Source organism: Gorilla gorilla, chromosome 8 (assembly GCF_029281585.2).
Source record: "Gorilla gorilla gorilla isolate KB3781 chromosome 8, NHGRI_mGorGor1-v2.1_pri, whole genome shotgun sequence".
Classification (NCBI taxonomy): domain Eukaryota; kingdom Metazoa; phylum Chordata; class Mammalia; order Primates; family Hominidae; genus Gorilla; species Gorilla gorilla.
In genome coordinates, this window is record NC_073232.2 from 126,180,050 (window position 1) to 126,201,137 (window position 21,088).

General features: G+C 35.9%; 1 protein-coding gene across 2 annotated transcripts in view; it reads left to right on the forward strand.

The window, feature by feature from the left end:
* NHLRC2 (NHL repeat containing 2) overlaps positions 1 to 21,088 on the forward strand; it is a 62,339-nt gene that overhangs the window by 26,365 nt on the left and 14,886 nt on the right. For both annotated transcript variants that reach the window (XR_002007656.4, XM_004050119.5), the window contains exons 5-7: positions 3,015 to 3,144; positions 16,889 to 16,988; positions 20,449 to 20,680. Coding sequence is in view for 1 of the 2 variants with exons in the window: in XM_004050119.5 (XP_004050167.3) it covers positions 3,015 to 3,144; positions 16,889 to 16,988; positions 20,449 to 20,680 (462 nt within the window). In the remaining variant the exon portion in view is untranslated. The remainder of the gene's footprint in view (positions 1 to 3,014; positions 3,145 to 16,888; positions 16,989 to 20,448; positions 20,681 to 21,088) is intronic.

The window sequence follows — 21,088 nt, forward strand, 5'->3', positions numbered from 1 at the left end:
TGCTTTACAACTTAATGGGTTTTGGAGTATTGACCATGTGCTCCATTTCAAATATTTATGCATTTAAGTAGCATAATCACAACAAATTTAGGTTACCTGAATATAGGTTACCTATATTCTGTGACTTAATATGGTGTTTGCAGAAATGGAAAGTAGAATTTTTTCCTTTTAAAAATACAAGAATATTTATTGTGTTTTATTTTTGTTTAAGACCTCATTTGCAGAGGATTGAATTGATTATATTCTACATTCATGGCTCACAAACATTGTTTCATGCAGACCCTTCTCATTTAGAATAATTTATTTAAATTATAAATTCTCCTACTTCCCCATACCCCCAACTCTCACTCCCCTTACATTAGCATACCTATAAGCAGCCATTGTGATACGTTTAATGCATGTTTTTATTTGTATGTGATCTTGTAAAACAGTGTTTTGCGTATATTTTTTAATTACTTTATTGTGCTATATTTTATATATCATAAAGTTAACCCATTGCAAATCTATAATTCATTAGTTTTTAGTAAATTTAACAGGTTTTGCAACTGTAACCATACGTTGTTTTTAAAACATTTCATCCCCCAAGTAAGAACCCACATGACCACTTACAGATAGTCCCTGTCCCCTCCCATCCCTAGGCAACCGTTAATTTACTTTCTGTCTCTATAAATTTGCCTTTTCCAAACATTTTATTAAATAGAATTATATATATTTTCTTGTGTTTGGCTTCTTTCATTTCACATAATGAAAAGTTCATGTGTGAAGTAGCATTTCAGTAGTTCATTCCTTTGTATTGCTGGATAGTATTCTGTTGTGTGAATATATGACATTTTATCTACCAATTCACCATTGATACTTAGATTGTTTTTTGGCTATTTTGTATATTTTGTTATTTTGGGCTGTTATGAATAATCTTGCTGTGAGCATTGATACACAAGTTTTACATGGACATACATTTTTATTTGTCATGGGTAGATACCTAGAACTGGTATTGTAGAGTTATATGTTTTATGTTTAATTTTTTGAGAGCTGCTGAATTATTTTCCGTAGCAATTGCACCATCTTACGTTCCCACTCGAAATGTATGTGGGTTCCAGTTTTCTACATGTTCACCGTCACTTGCTATTTTTCATTTTTTAAAAATTGTAGCCATCCTACTGGATATGAAGTGGCATCTCATTGTGGTTTTGATATGCATTTCCCTCATGACTAATGATGTCAAGCACCTTTTCCTGTGCTTATGGGCCATTTTTATATCTTTGAGAAGTGTCTTAATATTCTTTGCCAAATTTTTAATTGGGTTGTCTTTAATAGAGTTGTAAGAATCCTTTGTATATTCTCGGTACAAGTTCTTTATCAGATATATGATTTACAAATGATTTTTCACATTTTTCTGCTTGCCTTTATACTTAGTTAATCATGTTCTTTGATGCATTGAAGTTTTAAATTTTGATGATGACTAATTTGTCCATTTTTTCCTTTTGTTGCTTATGTTTTTGTTGTTGTAAGAATCCATTGCTAAATCCAAGGTCACAATTATTTACCCCTGTGTTTTATTCTAAAAGTCTTTTAGTTATGGCTCTTATAATTAGGTCTTTGATCCATTTTGAGTCCATTTTTGTATATGGTGTGAAGTAGGGGTCAACTTCATTCTTTTACATGTGGATATACAGTTACCCCAGAAACATTTGTCCAAAAGACTGTTCTTTCTCCGTTGAATAGCCGTAGCAGCCTTGTTAAAAATTAGTTGATCATAGATGTATGGACAGGTCTATTCCATTGATCTCACTGTCTGTCTTTATGCCAGTACCTTACTGTTTTGATTGCTGTAGCTTTTAATAACGTTTGAAATTGGGAAGTATAAGTCCTCCCACTTTCTTCTTTTTCAAGATTATTTTGGCTATCCTAGGTCCCTTGCAATTTGATAAGAATTTTAGGACCAGCTTGTCCATTTCTGCCAAAATCTTTTGATTGTTTCTTATGTAAACATATTGTCTTCAAAAACAAATTCCCTTTTGATTTTTAAATTTCCTGTTTCCTTTTATTATATTGCTGGCCAGTACCTCTCTTGCTTTTAAGCATTAGCAATGATGGTAGGTATCTTGTCATGCTTATAATCTTAAAGGGAATACATGTATATTTTCTCCAGAAGTTTAATATTTGCCGTAGCTTTGAGGAATAAGATATCTATGAAGTAAGGAAAATTTCTGTCTATTGATAGCTGGATAAAATGTGCAATAAAGCAATTAAGTGAAATATTGAATATCATCTAAGTGGTAGGTATATGGATGTTTGTTACAAAAATCTTTTAACTTTCCTGTGTGTTTGAAAATTTTCCCAATACATTGTTGGGGAGAGGGTCTCAGGAGATGAAAGCAGAACATATTTTCCCAGTAGAATACATTAGTTTTTCAGTTTATGAAGTAAAGTCCGTAAAGTGTCATGGAACTGCCTGGGTTCAGGTCCCAGATTCTTGACTTACTAACTTGGGACATTGAAAAAGTTACTTAACGATCTGTGTTCTAGTTTTCTTTAAAATATTAAAATCTTCACACAGTTATGAGCATGGCTGGATGGCTGGTTGGCTTGCTCACTGTTGGATCAGTGCTTGGCACATGCAAGTTTTATTGTGTGTCAGTTACTAGCTGAGCACAACTGAAATATGTGCATTTAATTTTTAGAAACATGTATTTTGCTACATTGTGTTTTAAAATTTCATTTTAAAATTTTTGTTTAGTTAAGATGAGGTCAATGCCAGATCTGCTGGAGGCATGATGGGAGATGGGGATAAGAGGGGAAAAGTAGAGGAATGGACAGGTGGGATATGAAAGGGACTGATTATGTGCATTTGAATAAGAAGTTCATTCTATAATTGATCGGCCTTTTTTTAAAATAAAACTTTGTACTGTACATACACTCTAAATGTTCTATTGACTATTGAAAATCTTTACACAGCAAAAGACAAAAGCAAAAGTAACATTCATTGCATAAAACCATCCTTTGAATTTCTATAGATTGACCTAGAAGCTGAGAAGGTGAGCACTGTAGCTGGTATTGGAATTCAGGGTACAGATAAAGAAGGTGGAGCAAAAGGAGAACAACAACCCATTAGTTCCCCTTGGGATGTAGTTTTTGGAACATCAGGTATGTGAACTTTTGATATTAAATGTAAAGGTAAATTTTACTTCATATAAGATTTAAAAATATTCTTGAGGTGGTCATTTGGATTCCATTACTAGTTATTTTATTTTATACTTTTATACCTATGCCTCGGAGTTTGTTAATTGTGTAAAAACAAAGCTAGCAGTAATATAGATATATATACTAGAGTATGTATTATATATATTACATATTTTATCTATAAGATAGACTATGTGTTACTCTAAAGAATTATATATTAGATGCACCCTCCAATTAATGTAGTTCTGAATTTCTTATACTGAAAGGATTATAGTATCAGAACTTCAAAAGGTTATTCATGAACAGTAATCAGTAATAATAAAAATAAATTTATTCATAAATAAGGAACTTACAGTGTCATTATATACTCTAGTTTGAAAAAGAAATCAAAGAGGCAGCTGCTTTTGCTTTAGATTTAAAAAATTTATATTAAAGTATGATAACTTCTTTAAACTTTTACCCTACTGAATTGTGTAGACATTGATAATGAATGAAACTTAATGTTATTTTTATTATCTATATTTAATTGACTAAAAGAAGTCCAGGAGTACTCTTATTAGTATTTTTATTTTTTATTGGCTCTCAGTGATACTGAGATGGTCATCTACATGTCTAAAATTGGATTGATGAGTAAACAAAGTTAGAATATGTCGAAAATGGAATTTTGGACTAAATGCTTGGTGTTGTCTTCATATATTTAAAGAGTATATAAGTACCAGCTTAGTTGAAAAGCTTTACATTTGAGGTAATTTTCTTTTATGATGCCAATTTAATTATGATTCAAACACCCTACTTTTTGGTTGTTATTAACTTTTATGAAGTACTTAATATTCATAAAATAAATGAGTGAACTTCTAGTACTACCCGCACTTAACACTTAAGTATTTTGTGTAGGTTATTTTTGAGAATTCTACTTATGGAATTGTATGTTGTAAACATAATTTGTTTCATAGCTCACCGAGGGGGATAGTATAGTAGGAGCAGTGCATCCGACTAAAGGGATACTTCATATGTAGAGAATTTTGAAATATTAATACAGTGAACTAAAACTCAGTCTCCATTTTATTACCATGCATTAGCAATTCTAAATAATTTCAGGGCTAAATCTTCACCAGTACTTTTCACTTTTACCTCCCTGCCTTATTTGCTCTACTTTTGATTATTTTTACTAAATCGTATTTTAGTATGATGTTATTTATTACATGAGTTGTTCTATAGTGCAAGTAAACAAACTACAGCTACATCTAGCAGCATGGACAAATATAGCAAGGGATATTTTGAGTGATAAAAGAAAGTTACAGAATATGTACAATATAATTTCTTTGTATGTAGAAATCTACAATATGATTTCTTTTATAGCAAGTACAATAGTATTTAATACAAGCATTGGGAGATCCATTCAGACATAATAAAGTTAAAAAGTAAGAAGAATGATAAATGTACATTTTTATGCTAGTGGTTCCTTATGGGAAGAGGAGCAATTAGGTAAGAAAAAGAAATAAAAGGCATCCATATGGGAAAAGAAAAGTGAAATTGTCTCTATTTGCTGATGACATGATTTTATATGTAGAAAATCCTTATGACTCCACCGGAAGACTATTAGAGCTGATAAATTTTGTAAAGTTGAAGATTACAAAATCAACATACAAAAATTAATAGTGTTTCTATATACTAACAGTGAACTATCCAAAAAGGAAATTATGGAAACAATTTCATTGACAGCAGCATTTAAAAAAGTAAATATTTAAGAGTAAATTTAACCAAGGAGGTGGAAAGATCTGTACACAGAAAACTATAAAACATTGATGAAATAATTTGAAGAAGACAAATAAATGGAGAGATATTCCATGTTCATGGATGGGAAGAATTAATATTGTTAAAATGTTCATACTACCCAAACCATTATACAGATTCAGTGTAATTTCTATCAAAACTGTGTTGTGATTTTTCTTAGAAATAGAAAAAAACTATCTTAAAATGTGTATGGAACTAGAAAAGATCCTGAATAGCCAAAACAGTCTTGAGCAGAAAGAACAAAGCTGGAAGCATCACACTTCCTGATTTCAAGCTATGAAGCTATTGTAATCAAAATGGCATGGTACTGTTATAAAAACACACGTATCAACCAATATAACAGGATAGAAAACCCAGAAATAAACCCAAGTATTTACAGTCAAATGATTTTCAACAAAAGTGCCAAGAACACACAATGAGGAAAGGACAATTCGTTCCATAAATGGTGTTGGGAAAACTGGATATCCACATGCAGATGAATGAAATTGGACCATATCATATACAAAAACCAACTCAAAATAGATTAAAGACTCACAAGGCCTGAAACGGTAAAGCTACAAGAAGAAAACAGGAAAAGCTCCACAGCATTGATCTGGGCAATGAATGATTTCTTGGATAGGACTCCAAAAACACAGGCAACAAAAGCAAAAATAGACCAGTGGGATTGCATCAAACTAAAAAGCTCTATACAGCAAAGAAAACAGTTAACAGAATGAAGAGACAACCTATGGGTTGGGAGAAAATATCTGCAAACCATATAACCAATAAGGGGCTAATATCCAAAATATGTAAGGAACTCAACTCAATATCAAGAAAACAACCTGACTAAAATATAGGGAAAGGGTATCAGAAACATTTCTCAAAAGAGATATGAATGGTAAGCAGATATATGAGAAAATATTCATCATCTCTAATCATCAAGGAAATGAGAATTAAAGCAATGATGTGATATTACCTCACACCTGTTAGAATGACTTTATCAAAAAGACAAATGATAAATGTTGATGAGGATGCGGAAAAAAGAGAACCTTTGTACACTGTTGGGATTGTAAATTAATACAGACATTTTGGAAAATAGTATGGAGGTGGCTGAAAAAACTAAAAATAGAATATATGATCCAGCAGTCTGACTTAACAAAGGCATTTTAATTGCTGTGTCATAGAGATATTTGCACTCCCATATTTATTTCAGCAGTATTCACAATTGCTAAGATATGGAGGCAACCCAAGTGTCCATCAGTGGATGAATGGTTGAAGAAAATGTATATCTAAGGCTGGGCATGGTGGCTCACGCCTGTAATCCCAGCACTTTGGGAGGCTGAGGCGGCCAGATCACCTGAGGTCAGGAGTTCAAGACCAGCCTGGCCAACGTGGTGAAGCCCCGTCTATACAAGAATACAAAAATTAGCTGGGCGTGATAGTAGATGCCTGTAAAAATCCTAGCTACTTGGGAGGCTGAGGTGGGAGAATCACTTGAACCCGGGAGGTGGAGGTTGCAGTGAGCCAAGATCATGCCACTGCACTGCAGCCTGGGCAACAGAGCAAGACTCTGTCTCTAAAAAAACAAAAAGAAAATGTATATCTACACACTGGAATACTATACAGCTTTAAATACTGTCATTCATGACAACATGGATGGAAGCAGAGGACATTATGCTAAGTGAAATAAGCCAAACACAGACAGACAGATACTGTATGATCTTACTTGTGGAATCTAAAAATGTCAATCTTAGGCCGGGCATGATGGCTCATGCCTATAATCCCAGCACTTTGGGAGGCTAAGGTGAGAGGATTTCTTAAGGCCAGGAGTTTGAGACCAGTCTGGTCAACATAGCAAGACACTATTTCTACAAAAGAAATTTTAAAATAAAAAGTAAATTTAAAAAAAATTGTAAGAAAATCTCCGAAAAAGAACGTAGGAAGGTGGTTGCTAGAGGCTAGGAATAAGGGAAGGTATGAGGAAAGGGAAGAGGTTGATCAAAGGGTACAAAGTTTCAGTTGGAGGAATAAGTTTTAGAGATAATTGTGCACTGTATGGTGACTGACTTGTAGTTATTAATGTGTATTTCACAGCTGCTAAAAGAATAGATATTTAACATTCGCACCACACAGAAAAAAATGTTGGTAAGTTCATAGATATATTATTTAGCTTGATTGAATCTTTCTACAGTGTACACATAGATCAAAACATGACATTGTACCCCACGAATGTACACAATTATTATTGGTCAATTAAAAATTTGAAAAAAGAGATGTAGGAAAGGGACTAGAAATATCTCATTATTTTAAATCTACATGTAGTATGTAAATGCATGTGTTTATGTATTTTAAATGGTATCTGAATATTTAACCTAACTATGCCATATAGTTATAAAAATAATTAATATAAAGTGACTTTTACAGAATTACATTTTATCTGTGTTCATTTTTTAATTGTCATTCTTAATGTGGTCAGAACATCATGCACCAAAAATAATTACTACAGTAAGTTCATTTTTTCAGCAGATACATTGTAATGTTTCTAAAATGTGTATCAGGTCTGTGTTGACTCCATTTGTACCAGACAACAACCTGAAAGACGTTTAGCATAAAGGTTGAAACTCCTATCAGTATCTTTTTTTTTTTTTTTTTTTTTGAGACTGAGGCTCGCCATGTCACCTAGGCTGGAGTGCAGTGGCGTGATCTCGGCTCACTGCAACCTCTGCCTGTCGGGTTCAAGCAATTCTCCTGCCTCAGCCTCCCAAGTAGCTGAGATTACAGGTGTGCACCACCATGCCTGGCTAATTTTTGTATTTTTAGTAGAGATGGGGTTTCACCATGTTGGCCAGGCTGTTCTCTAACTCCTGACCTCTAGTGATCTGCCCGCCTTGGCCTCCCAAAGTGCTGGGATTACAGGTATGAGCCACTGCGCCCAGCCAAAACCCCTATCAGTATCTAAGTACTTTAAGACTTTACCTGATTTTGAGTCATTTATAGAAAGGATAACGTGTCAGAATCCCATTAACCTTTCTTGGCCCTTTAATCAACATTTTCCCTAGATAGAAGTTTAGCCATTCTTCTACAACCTTTAATGGTTGAAATCGAACTATTTAGTATGCTAGTCTGATAATCTACAGTGTTCGTATTTATGTGCTTCAATAAATGCTTCTCTGACTCCCATTATTAATATGATATAAAATACCATGAAAATATTTTTGCTTTAAAAAAATCAGATGACACGGAGTTTTGAAGGAATAAATTTGATGCAGTATGACTAGTACATTTTTATTTTGTTAAAATAAGTTATATCTTTCTGTCTAAAATTTGAGAGAAGATTCTTATACTGCCTTATCACATTGACTTGGTGTCGATTTTTTTTAGGTTAATTAGGTATAATTTGTATACAGTAAAATTTACCCTTATTAGGTATATAATTCTATGAAATTTGACAAATATGTGCAGTCTTGTAACTTTTACCACAGTCAAGATACAGAATATTTTCATCCCAAAAAGTTATTTCATAGCCTGTTGTTGAGTCTCCCCCCACCACCACCACACTCACCGCAGCAACTGGCAGCAGTCATCTCTTTCCTGTTCTCTGTCATCTTTCATGTCTGGCTTCTTCCATTTAGCATAATGTTTTTGAGATTCATCCCTGTGGTTCCATGTATCAGTAATTTGTTCTCTTTTATCACTGAGTAGTAGTTCGTTGTATGGCTCTACCACAGTTTGTTTATTCATTCACCAGTTGATAGACATTTGAAGGTATTTCTAGTTTTCAGTGGCTATAGAAAACCTCCATAAATGTTTGTGCACAGTTTTTGTTTTGTGGTAATATGCATTCACTTCTCTTGGGCAAATGCCTAAGAATGAGATTACTGGGTCATATGGTAAGTGAATGTGTACAAGAAACTGCCAGACTGTTTTCCACAGTGGCTGTTTTCTTAAAGTCCCAAATGTCTGTTGGGAGTCATTGCTTCTGCCTGAAGAACTTCTTATGACACAGGTCTGCTGGCAGTGATTTTTCTTGCCTTTATTCTGGTCTGAAAAAGTATCTAGCTTTCATTTTTGAAAGTTATTTTTATTGCGTATGTGAATCTGGATTAACATTTTTTTCTTTTACTATTTTAAAGATATTACTACATTGTCTTTTGACTTACATAGTTTTCCACAAGACATCTGTTTTAATATTATCTCTTGTTCTTTATATGTAAAGTGTATTTTTTTCTCTGGTTGCTTTCAAGATTTTATCTTTGGTTTTCAGCAGTTTGATATATCTAAGAATTATCCTGCTTGGAGTTCTTGAATCTGTGGTTTGATGTTCATTATTTTCAAGAAATTCTCACTCATTATCTCTTCAGATATTTTTTTCTGCCCCTTTCTGTCTTTCTCTTTCTGGGACTTCAGTTACTCATGTTAGATTTCTTCTTAATATTATATTCAATAACTCTTGCATATTGTGTTCTTTTTATTCATTCTTCTTTTTTTTTCTTTTTGTACTAGTAATTTCTACCAATTTATCTTCAGTCATTAATTCTTTCTTCAGCTGTGTCTAGTCAACTGATAAGCCTGTTGTATTAGTCCATTCACATACTGCTATAAAGATACTACCTGAGACTAGGTAGTTTATAAAGAAAGGAGGTTTAATTAACTCACAGTTCCACATGGCTGGGGAGGCCTCAGGAAACTTGAAATCACAGCAGAAGGTGAGGAGGAAACAAGGCACATCTTACTTAGCAGGCAGCCAAGAGAGAGTACCAAGGGGGAAGTGCCAGACAGTTACTAAGCAAGCAGATCTCGTAAGAACTCATTCACTATCATGAGAACAGCAAGAGGGAAACTACCCCCATGATCCAATCACTTTCCACCCGGTCCCTCCCTCGACTTGTGGGGATTACAATTCAGATTACAATTCGAGATGAGATTTGGGTGGGAACACGGCCAAACCGTATCATTTGTAGAAGGAATTTTTCATCTCTAATATTATGCCTTTTTAATATAGCATTTGCATTTCTTACAGATTCATCTCTGCTGAAATTCCTTATCTATTTAGGTGTGTTGACCACCTTTTTCTCTAGGTTCTTTAACATACTATGCACAGTTATTTCAAAGTCTGTATTAGATAGTTCCAAATCTGGGGACTATCCTCGAGTCTGTTTCTGATCATTCCTTTGTTACTTGGAAGTGGGTAATGTTTTTGCTTTTATGTGTGTCTTCTCATTATTTATTATATGTCAGTCATCTTGTATAAAACAATAGAGGCTGAGATAAATAGTACTTATGTTATAATTATGAAAGATTGAGTCAATTTGGTCAGGAGCTGAGCTGGGCCTTGGTTTTATTATTGCTATGTCAGTGCACCACATGTTTTAAATTCCTCTAGCTGGGCAGTTGTTGCCTTCTGATTTTGCCTCAGTACATGGGCCTAGATTAGCTGGAGGGTTTTCTTAGTGTTAGTGCTCTACCCTCAGCTTTCAGTCGTCCCTGTACAATGAAGCCACATGGTGGTTCCCTCTCTCCACTCTTGCAGCCGTCCCAGGGATAGACTGCTACTCGTTGTTATTCTGCCCCAGGCTTGTGTTGTGGATGGGGGTGTTCTCTGTTGTTCAGCCTCAGCCTTGGGAAGGCCCTGAGTGCCTAGGCCTTGAGGAAAGGATGTGGGGAGCTTTGTCATTGTTGCTGTTCCTCTCTCTGGCAGCCAGACTCTGTCTTGTGTCTGTGATTGGTTTGGGGAGCCTCCTGTTTCTCCCCTAGCAGAATGAGAACTCTGCTTGGTGTCAGTAGAGCATTTTTTCATCTACCTTTTCCACAGCTGTAAATGGTATTTTCCTGTGCTCTGTGCAAAGTGACAGGCTTTGCTGCTCTTCCCTAGTGGCTTAAGACTTTGATTCATAAGAGGTTTAGAAACTTTGTAGAAACAAATCTGTGTAGAAGCACTGATGGAGAATTTCACGGATGCTGTTAGGAGGGTTCTAGTCATGGGTACTTAAAATGACAGAATTTTTTTAAAGCTGGATTTCAGGTAATTTTCATGTTAATATTTCTTTTGTTGATTTTATTTCTGTTTTCTAAAAATATGTCTAATCTCTACTGATAATTATGAGTGAGTTTTGCCTTTAAAAATATTTTCAGAACCTTTTCAGCCTCTGTCATTGTCGTTTTAAAAAATTTTTAATTTGTGATTGTTGAAAGTCAGTAATATTAAGTGCACTCTTTTTTGTAATTTTACCTTCTATTTGAGATTGGGAGGTATGTGTGCAGGTTTGTTGTGTAGGTCTAAGTATACTCTTAATTTAAAATGGAAATGTTTATGATTACCACATTCTTTTTAGAGGGAACAAATCTAATACCCATACTCAGTGATGGAACTGTGTGCTTTGGAGGCACACTCCAGGATGAACAGTTGTAAATTGTTAATATGACTCTTGTTACTTTGATAGACATTGTAAATGCCAGCCCACTTTTTTTTTTTTTTTTTAACTTTCATTTTGTTTGCAAAAACAAACTCTTTAGTGCTCAGGGTAAAAATATCTGGAGAAGTGGTCTAGCACCGTGGCTGTGAGCAAGGACTCTGGAGCCAGACCAGCTAGGTTTGCAGCTCCACATCCTAGTAGTTGTGTGATTTTGGACAAGTCTCATAGCCTCTTTATACCTCAACTTCCCCATCTAAATTGATGATACAAATAGTACCTACCTGAAAGGCTTACCACGAGGATAAGAATTAATATATGTAAAGCACTTAGAACAGTGTCTGGTGCATAGAAAGCATAATATAATATATGTGTTTGCTATTATCACTGTTTTCTATAAGATAAGAATTTTGTCATAAAGTGTCATGAACAGATGCTGATGATCTGAACCAAACCAAAAATGGGAAGGCAAGGGACTAGAAAATAACTTTAAAGACATTATCCAACCATAGACCATTCCCAGGGGTACAGGGAGAGAAAGGCAGAGGGGTAAACCTCACTATGCATCCCAGAGTAGGAGGCTGTGGGTACATTTAATCAGATCCCTGTTTCTGATCACAGACAGAAATGCACTTGAGTACTTGTTACCAGAGCTAAGTCTACATGGGTCAGAGGCAGAAGGAGGGCGAAAAACGGGCAAGCAGAGAACTGAACCAAATAGTTCCTTCATTCTCATCAGAACACTCATAATCTAGAGTCAGATTCACTAATGAAGTCGTTTTCCAAGTTTAGCTGGGTGAATTTCAGCAAATTATTTAGCCTCTTTGAAGCCGGCTTTTTATAAAATGAAGATGATGATAATAAGACTTGTTAAGGTTGTTAAATTGAAGGAAATAATCCATGTAAAATGATTAGCTCGGTGCCATCAACACAGAAAGTGACCTGGGTGATGATTATCATTATCCTCATAAGTTGGTATGTAGAATTCCAAACACCTGAACCCTGACCTGACACTGCTGCTGCTTCTCTACTTTTTCTCTTTCCTCGGGCATCTGAAGGAAATAAGTACACAGAGACCAAAACTAAACCAATGCCCATACTTTATCTATCACTGGGAAGCTTTTGCCTTATTATAGTAAGCCCCAGCTGAGCTAGACCGACCTGTTTGGAGAACTAGATAACAAAGTTAAATTTGATCTTTCACTCAGCTATGCACCAACATAGCTCTCCTTTGCCAAGACAGAGGCTCTAAAAGCAAGCTAAGAAAAGCAAATGTTTTTGTTCCTAAAGCTTAGAGCTAAATTTGCCTAACTCACCCTTCTGAGATTTTCTTAGAGTGGGACATTGATGTGAAAGAGAAAGAAAAAGGCAGTTTTCAAGGTGGGAACAGGATGACAAACCAGTTCAGAAGGAATTCTTGCAGTAATCCCTGATAGTGGCTTAGGTCAAGGTGGAGGTTGTGAGAAGTGGTCAGATTTTGAATATATTTTGAATAAGGAGCCTACATAATTTGCTGATGGATCATGTGTGACATGTGAGAGAAAGGAGGAATTAAAGATGACTCCAAGGCTTATGACCTGAGAAGCTAAAAGGACGGAGTCCTTTTATTTTCATTTACTTGGTCAACCTTCCAGTCTTGTTACCCATAAGGTCCTAACATTGGCTGGAGCTGACTTTTCAATCAAGATAAGTTCTATAAAAATATCTGTCTATATTTCTCTCAATGATGATTCTTAGTGTAGAAGGCTTATAAATCTTTTGTTAGATTTACCCTTAGGTGTTTGATGTTTTTAAATGTCGTTATAAATTTTCTTGTATATTTGCTGCTGTAAACCGATAAAAGAATTTATCCTTGCTTATTGACCTTGTACCCAACAACATTGCTAAATTCCTGTATAAAATTGTGAAGATTTTGTGTACATAATTATGTCATCTGCTAATAACTACAGTTTTATTTCTAATCTTTTTGTGCTTTGCTTCTTTTTCCTTCTTTGTTGCACAAACTAGGACCTCCATAAGGTGTTAAATAGAAGTGTTGATAGTAGGTATCTTTGTCTCATTTTTATTCTCGGGGATTTTGTTCTTAAGTAGGATGTTTGCTGTGACTTTCTTAAAAATGTTCTTTATAAGATTAAATAAATTGCCTTCTGATCCTAGCTTGCTGAGTTTTTATCATGAATGGAAGCTTGTTAGAGATGTTGAAAGGCTTTATTGTTACGTGTGGCTTTGGAGTTCTCAGCCCTATCAGATCCCAGATCCCCTTCCTATAATACATTTTATGAAAAGCCTCCTTTACCATACCTAAAGTGAAATTCATAGGTAGTATAATCCACCTGTGCTATATATTGATATATACATAATATAAATATAGAGAAGAAATAAGCATAATTTATAATAAAATAGTGTAGTCATTATGTAAGTGATCTGGCATGACTATATTATCATATGATATATTACCCATCAAATATCCACAGCATTTTTTAGGGTGGGCTGCCACTCCCATTCAGCGTCATTGTTTGAGAGGATAATAGTACAGGTTCACATCTATAGCAGACTTCTGGGATTAGAAATGAATCATTAGTACTATTAGGAAATACCAACCATCATTAGGATAGCTTTAGGGCTTTTTTTCTTTTTTTGTGGTTTCTAGGGGAAAGTTTACTCATTCAACAAATACCTACTGAGCATTTGGCATGTGCCAGGCACTATTCTATGTGCTGCTAATAAAACTGTGAATAGAACAAAGCTGCTGGCCTCTTAGACCTTATGCTCAGTAGAGGAGAAAGGCAGTAAATTAATAAATATGTAATATGTAAGATAGTGATAAATTCTACAGTGAAAAATAGGCAAGGTAAGGAGCTAAGAGTGATGGGGGTGTGTGTGTGTGGTATTAGATAAGGGGAGTAGGGAAGAAGCTTGAGCAGAGATCTCAATGTTCCTATCTGGATGTAAGCTTTCTAGGATGAGAAAGGAGGGAGCACACTAGGTATTGAAGTTGAAAGACAGCAAATTATTTAGCACCTAACATGATGCCTGGCACCATGTTAGGTGCTTTGCTTACACTGTTTTATTCCTTCCAGTAATCTTATGTAGAGAGTGATGATGTGCTCATTTTACAGATGAGGAAATGGAGGCACACATTAGAAAGTGATGTAGCTACTACAATTCAAATCCAGACCCACGTGGTTCCAAAGCTAAGGAATTGGTGAAGGAATGCTTTCAGGAGCCCTCTTCTTTTAGTGGTCTGTCACATTACCATGGGAGTAATTACATTTCATTGAGAAAAATGGGAGAACTGGGTAGAGGACTTGAAAACATAATCATTTACATTTTTTCATGTAGCATTTTAAAAATATTTGAACCTCCACAATGAGATACCATCTCACACCAGTTAGAATGGCGATCATTAAAAAGTCAGGAAACAACAGGTGCTGGAGAGGATGTGGAGAAATAGGAACACTTTTACACTGGTGGTGGGACTGTAAACTAGTTCAACCATTGTGGAAGTCAGTGTGGCGATTCCTCAGGGATCTAGAACTAGAAATACCATTTGACCCAGCAATCCCATTACTGGGTATATACCCAAAGGACTATAGATCATGCTACTATAAAGACACATGCACACGTATGTTTATTGCGGCATTATTCACAATAGCAAAGACTTGGAAGCAACCCAAATGTCCAACAATGATAGACTGGATTAAGAAAATGTGGCACATATACACCATGGAATACTATGCAGCCATAAAAATGATGAGTTCATGTCCTTTGTAGGGACAAGGATGAAATTGGAAATCATCATTCTCAGTAAACTATCGCAAGAACAAAAAACCAAACACCGCATATTCTCACTCATAGGTGGGAATTGAACAATGAGAACACATGGACACAGGAAGGGGAACATAACACTCTGGGGACTGTTGTGGGGTGGGGAGAGGGGGGAGGGATAGCATTGGGAGATATACCAAATGCTAGATGACGAGTTAGTGGGTGCAGCGCACCAGCATGGCACATGTATACAAATGTAACTAACCTGCACGTTGTGCACATGTACCCTAAAACTTAAAGTATAATAATAAAAAATAAATAAATAAATAAAAGAAAAAAAAATATTTGAACTGGCCAGGCACGGTAGCTCATGAGCGCCTGTAATCCTAGCACTTTGGGAGGCCGAGATGGGCGGATCACGAGGTTAGGAGATCGAAACCATCCTGGCTAACACAGTGAAACCCCGTCTCTACTAAAAATACAAAAAATTAGCCGGGCATGGTGGCGGGCGCCTGTAGTCCCAGCTACTCGGGAGGCTGAGGCAGGAGAGTGGCATGAACCTGGGAGGCGGAGCTTGCAGTGAGCCGAGATTGCGCCACTGCGCTCCAGCCTGGGGGACGGAGTGAGACTCCGCCTCAAAAAAAAAAAAAAATTTTTTTTGAACCAATAAAGGCTTTGAAATATTGTGAATGGAAAACATTCCAAATTAAGTTAGAATGAATAAGATTATTCATTTTCGTGGGCTTTCCATGTTTTTATTTCTCTTACCTACTGAAGTTTTTGTTTTGCTTGGTCATTTCCATAGTTGATAATATCATTGACTATGCAGGAACATAAAAGTCATTTTCATTGTTTAATACTAAAAAGTTTATTATCTTAGATTTATGATAGATTTAACAGAAATAAGCAATTCTAAACTGAGTGCTTTCTTAGGTACCAAATATCATCTGTTGGTAATACATGCATTATTAATACTCACCGTAAAATTAATGAACTTCTTAAGTAGAAGAGGTTGTATTATACTTTTTACCCTCTATGGTGTCTATTGAAGGGCTGTTCAGTTTGTAAATGTATTTATATTTTCCTAGTACAAATATGTAAAATTAAGGTCCAGATTCACTAAATGATCATGGCTAACATTTGAGTGATATTGCCTCCAAGCATTACTCTAAGTGCATCATGTGCTTTGAGCCTTTTATTCCAATGTCAGTATATCTAACATAACAGAATATTTTATTAGCTTAGGTTTCCTGTTCATTTTAGTAGTCCTAGGTTGTGGCTCTAGAATAACTGAAACATTATGGTATGCTAAAAATTAATTGTGGAAAGCTTTTGATGTAGTTTTAAGGTGATTAAGCAGAGACAGTCCCCAGAATATATGTGTGCCAGTGTCGCTTTTAATAGTTTATGTCATGTAAAATAAGAAATCAGATGTTTAAAAACATTGTTAATGCTCATTGTAAAATTAACAAACTGCTGAGGCAGAGTTCAGATGCAGAGATGCAGAGGACTTATTGCTAGTAAGAATACTTTAGATTCCTGTGAAATTGTTGTGGGTAAAATTACAAGTCTAAAAAAGTAAACCTTTCACAAGAAAACAAAATTTTCAAAGGTAACTTGAAACATTGCAGATATTTTTATTTATCAGATGATTCACAAACATATTGTTATCCTCCATAAATTTAACACTTTAAAACCATTGGAGTGTTTGTATTAACCAGATATGTATATAATAATAATGATTTATTTTTATAAAGGTTCAGAGGTCCAAAGAGGTGACATTTTATGGATAGCCATGGCAGGGACTCATCAGATATGGGCACTCCTGCTGGACTCTGGCAAACTGCCAAAGAAAAAGTAAGTGACAGCCTCTCTCTTTGAGTAGACTGTACTATTTGGTGTTCATATAATTTCTTTTTTCAAAATCACCATCCTCACTGTACCAGTCAGGATGTGCTAGGTTGTACTGCCATAGCACACAACGCAGATTCTCAGTGACTTAAAACAAGGCGTGTTTATTGCTCACTCACATGGGTTCACTGGGGAGCACTACTCTGTTGCCCAGGCTGATGAAACAGCCTGGAGCTGTTGGGAGCTTCGCCAGTCATCCTGGCACAGTGAGAGAGAAAGAGGTAGTAAGTCACTCACCGACTGTTAAAATTTCTACTCAGAAGTGACACACGTCACTTCTACTTACATTTTATCAGCCAGAGTAAGTCTTAGGGCCACACTTCACTTCACGGAACCTGCAAAGAATCATTCTCCTTACTGTCTAGAAAGAGAACTAAGAATATTCAGTGGACCCTTATCTTTTAAGACATAGTTGAACTATCTCTAATCATTCATTCAAACAGTTGAATACCACATAGCAGAGTGCTTAATAACTCAGTTTTTGTAGTCAGGCCTGAGGTTGAATCCTGGCTCTGCCATTTACTATCTGTGTGAGTTTAGGAGAGCCACTTTAACTTTCAAAGCCTCAGTTTCCTTATTTATATTACCTCATAGGCTTGCTTTGAGAATTAATAATATATGTGGAGAGCTTGGCATAGTGCCTAACATGTACAGTAAACATAGGTAGCTTTGCTGTCACAAGGATATAAGGATGAAAGGGTAGTGTCTGCAGAGTTTCTCATATTTTTTTCCTTAGACCCTTTCCTCTTCCTCCAATACCCCAGGCAGAACTGGCCATACTCTTCTCTGTGACCTCACTGTACCTGGTGTATAGTTACATCACTGCACTAAGTTTTCCTGCCCCAACCGGCTGCCCCTTCCTCTTTCTCTCTCTTCTCTCCTTTTGATTGGTTTTATTTTTAGCCATTTCCTCCTACTAGTCTCTTAAAGGAAAGGATCCTCTCCCATTCATTTTTCTGTCCCTTGTACCTAGCACAGTATTTGGTACCTAAGAGGAGCTCAGTAAGGGTTTGAGAATAAATGAATAAAAGCCATTAACCAGAAAGGCTGTCAAATAGCCATGGAAAATGATCATCTCAAGTTACCATTATTAATAGAAAGCCGCATTTATATACATCCTTCAAAATAGCAGATATTCCAAATAGTGTGTATGTTTGTGCATGTTGCTTTGGACACACTTATGTAATGTTTTAAGACATTTAATCGTTTAGCAAATATTTATGCTAGGCAATAGGGATGAAATAATATGCTCACTATGTTAAGGATACAATGAAAAGATGTGGTTGTCATCAGTGAACTTATAGAGGAAGAATCAGATCAGCAAACAATTAAAAGTTAGTGTGCGCAAAAGGAATCGCTGCAAATTGAAATTGTTCGGCTGGGTGCAGTGGGTCACGCCTGTAATCCCAGCACTTTGGGAGGCCGAGGCAGGCAGATCACAAGGTCAGTAGTTCGAGACCAGAATGACAATATGGTGAAACCCCATCTCTACTAAAAATACAAAAAGTTAGCTGGGCGTGGTGGCGCTTGCCTGTAATCCCAGCTACTCAGGAGGCTGTGGCAGGAGAATCGCTTGAACCCAGGAGGCGGAAGGTTGCAGTGAGCTGAGATTGTGCCACTGCACTCCAGCCAGGGCGACAGAGCAAGACTCCGTTTAAAAAAAAAAAATTGAAATTGTTCCTTATATAAGTAAGAGGAAGACGCAACATCAGTAAGATTTGAGTTGTCAAGGAGGGCTTCTTGGAAGAGGCAACTAAACGGTGACCTGATAAGAGCAGTAGGAGTTAGGGAGAGTGGAAAGTTTTCCAGGCAAGAATTGGCACTAGTGATGTCAGTAGAAGCCAGATCACACTGTGCCTTGTGAGTACTTTTAGGGATATGAATATTCTACAAGCCTTTCTAGAAAGGTTTAAGCTGGGAAGTGACATGATTAGATTTGTGTTTTTGAAAGAACATTGGCAGCACTCAGAGTGGAACAAGACTAGAGACAGAGATAAGAGATACCACTGAGGAGCCTATTGCTGTTATCCAGGCAAGAGATGATAGTAGCCTGAGCAGTGAGATTACCAATAAGATTTTACATGAGGCATAATTATAAACCGCAAAGAGAAGTAACAGAAGTTGCCAGAATATGCTGTTGTGGGTGATGGCTGTTTTAGGCATAGACGGTTCAGAGCTGCCTGAATTTCCTCATAAGTAGAGTTGTCACTCTCCTTCTTAATAGGAAATTGGCACTAGGACCACACTGACCTGTGTTTTAATTTTAAGGATGTATTATCTTTATTACCGATCTTCAGGTAGTAATGACCCTTAGCATTTTAAAAGTTATTGTTTCTCCCTACTCTTTTCTTTATTTAATTAAGGAAACTCCTTTTTAAAGTATTAAGACTCCTTGTAGACTCCTTTCAATTAATTTGTTCAGCATATTAGTTATTACATATATTGTACTTGCTATGTTCATATGTTTCTTGAATAAGTGGCCATATTTTATGCATGCTAAATCCCTTTGCCTCTGTCCCCTGCTCCCTACCTAACTTATTATGGGAACATATTAGCCAGTAAGTGATGGTGAGTTCAGACTTTTGCATGTTATACCATATTCAGAAATGATTTACACAGACTCTCATTTTGTGTCCCGAGTCAGCTGCTTCCCTTCCCTCAACACAACACACTACCATGTCTTCTTTACAGTCTCTCTGGAATAAACTTAGAAACCAGGATCTAAAGCTTTCTCTGCATTACAAAAGGAATCATTGCAATAGTTCTTTAAATAGAAATTTCCCTAATGTATATAAGAAATTGATTTGTACAGTCGATGTAATTGTACATAATTATCCCGTGTAATTTTAAGATAATTATGTGCAATTATATTATTTTTCATATAATAGTAATGTCTGACCTGGCCAACTTTCAAAAACTATTCTTTAATTCCTTTTGCTAGTCTCTGTTTATATATAAGAACACAAAACATTTTTAATGAAAATTGAAGCTTTAAACTATCAAGAGCTAGATAATCTTTTTAGTTCCCTTTCCGAACCTCATATTGCATGAAACTAAGAAGTTAAGAATTTAAGGTAGTAAAAACAACCTATCTCATCAATAATCTGATCATTATTTTTATCTTATAATTCTATCAGGGATTTGTCGTTTAACATTTGAAAGTGATTTCAGTTTTGTGTGTATCAAAGTAAAGTAAGAAGTTCCCTACACAGTGGGTAAATAAGTTAATGGTTGGAAAAATGATAATGAAAGCTGACTTGAACAATTTAACTAGGCCAAGATCACTAGTTTGTTTTTTTACGAGGCTTATCACTATTGATTTGATTATTCACATTCATTTATTTAAGAACTAAATTGCACACAATATACCACATGTTGAGTCCACCTATGAACTTGTCTTTTTCAGTGAGTTAACAAAAGGAACCTGCCTTAGGTTTGCTGGAAGTGGAAATGAAGAGAATCGAAACAATGCCTATCCTCACAAGGCAGGTTTTGCCCAACCTTCAGGCCTTTCCTTGGCCTCTGAAGATCCCTGGAGCTGCTTGTTTGTAGCAGATAGTGAGAGCAGTACAGTGAGAACCGTTTCACTGAAAGATGGAGCAGTGAAGCACCTCGTAGGAGGAGAAAGAAACCCCATGGTAATGACAGTCACTCTTGCACAGTGCGCTCGGACACTGAGCAAGCTGTCAATTTTGTGAATTATGGAAAGTTAATAAGATTTAAGAGAGACCATCCTTGGCCTATCTGCGAATCAAAATGAAAGTCAAACCAAAGGAAATGTGAATGTAAAGCAACGTGAGGAACACACCATCTAAGAGAAGTGAACTGACTCTACTTTATTATGTATAAATGTTAAGGTTTCAGGGAGAAAGAAAGGATGAAGCATTGGTTATTGGAGAAAAGAAAAAAATGTAAATTAGATATTGGGCAGTGGGGTGGAAAGAGCACCAGACTAGTGGACTTGACCTATTCCTGACCAGATGTAGTATTGTGAGTAAAACTACTAAGCACCACCGATTAATACAGGTTCAAAATACTGTCATTTT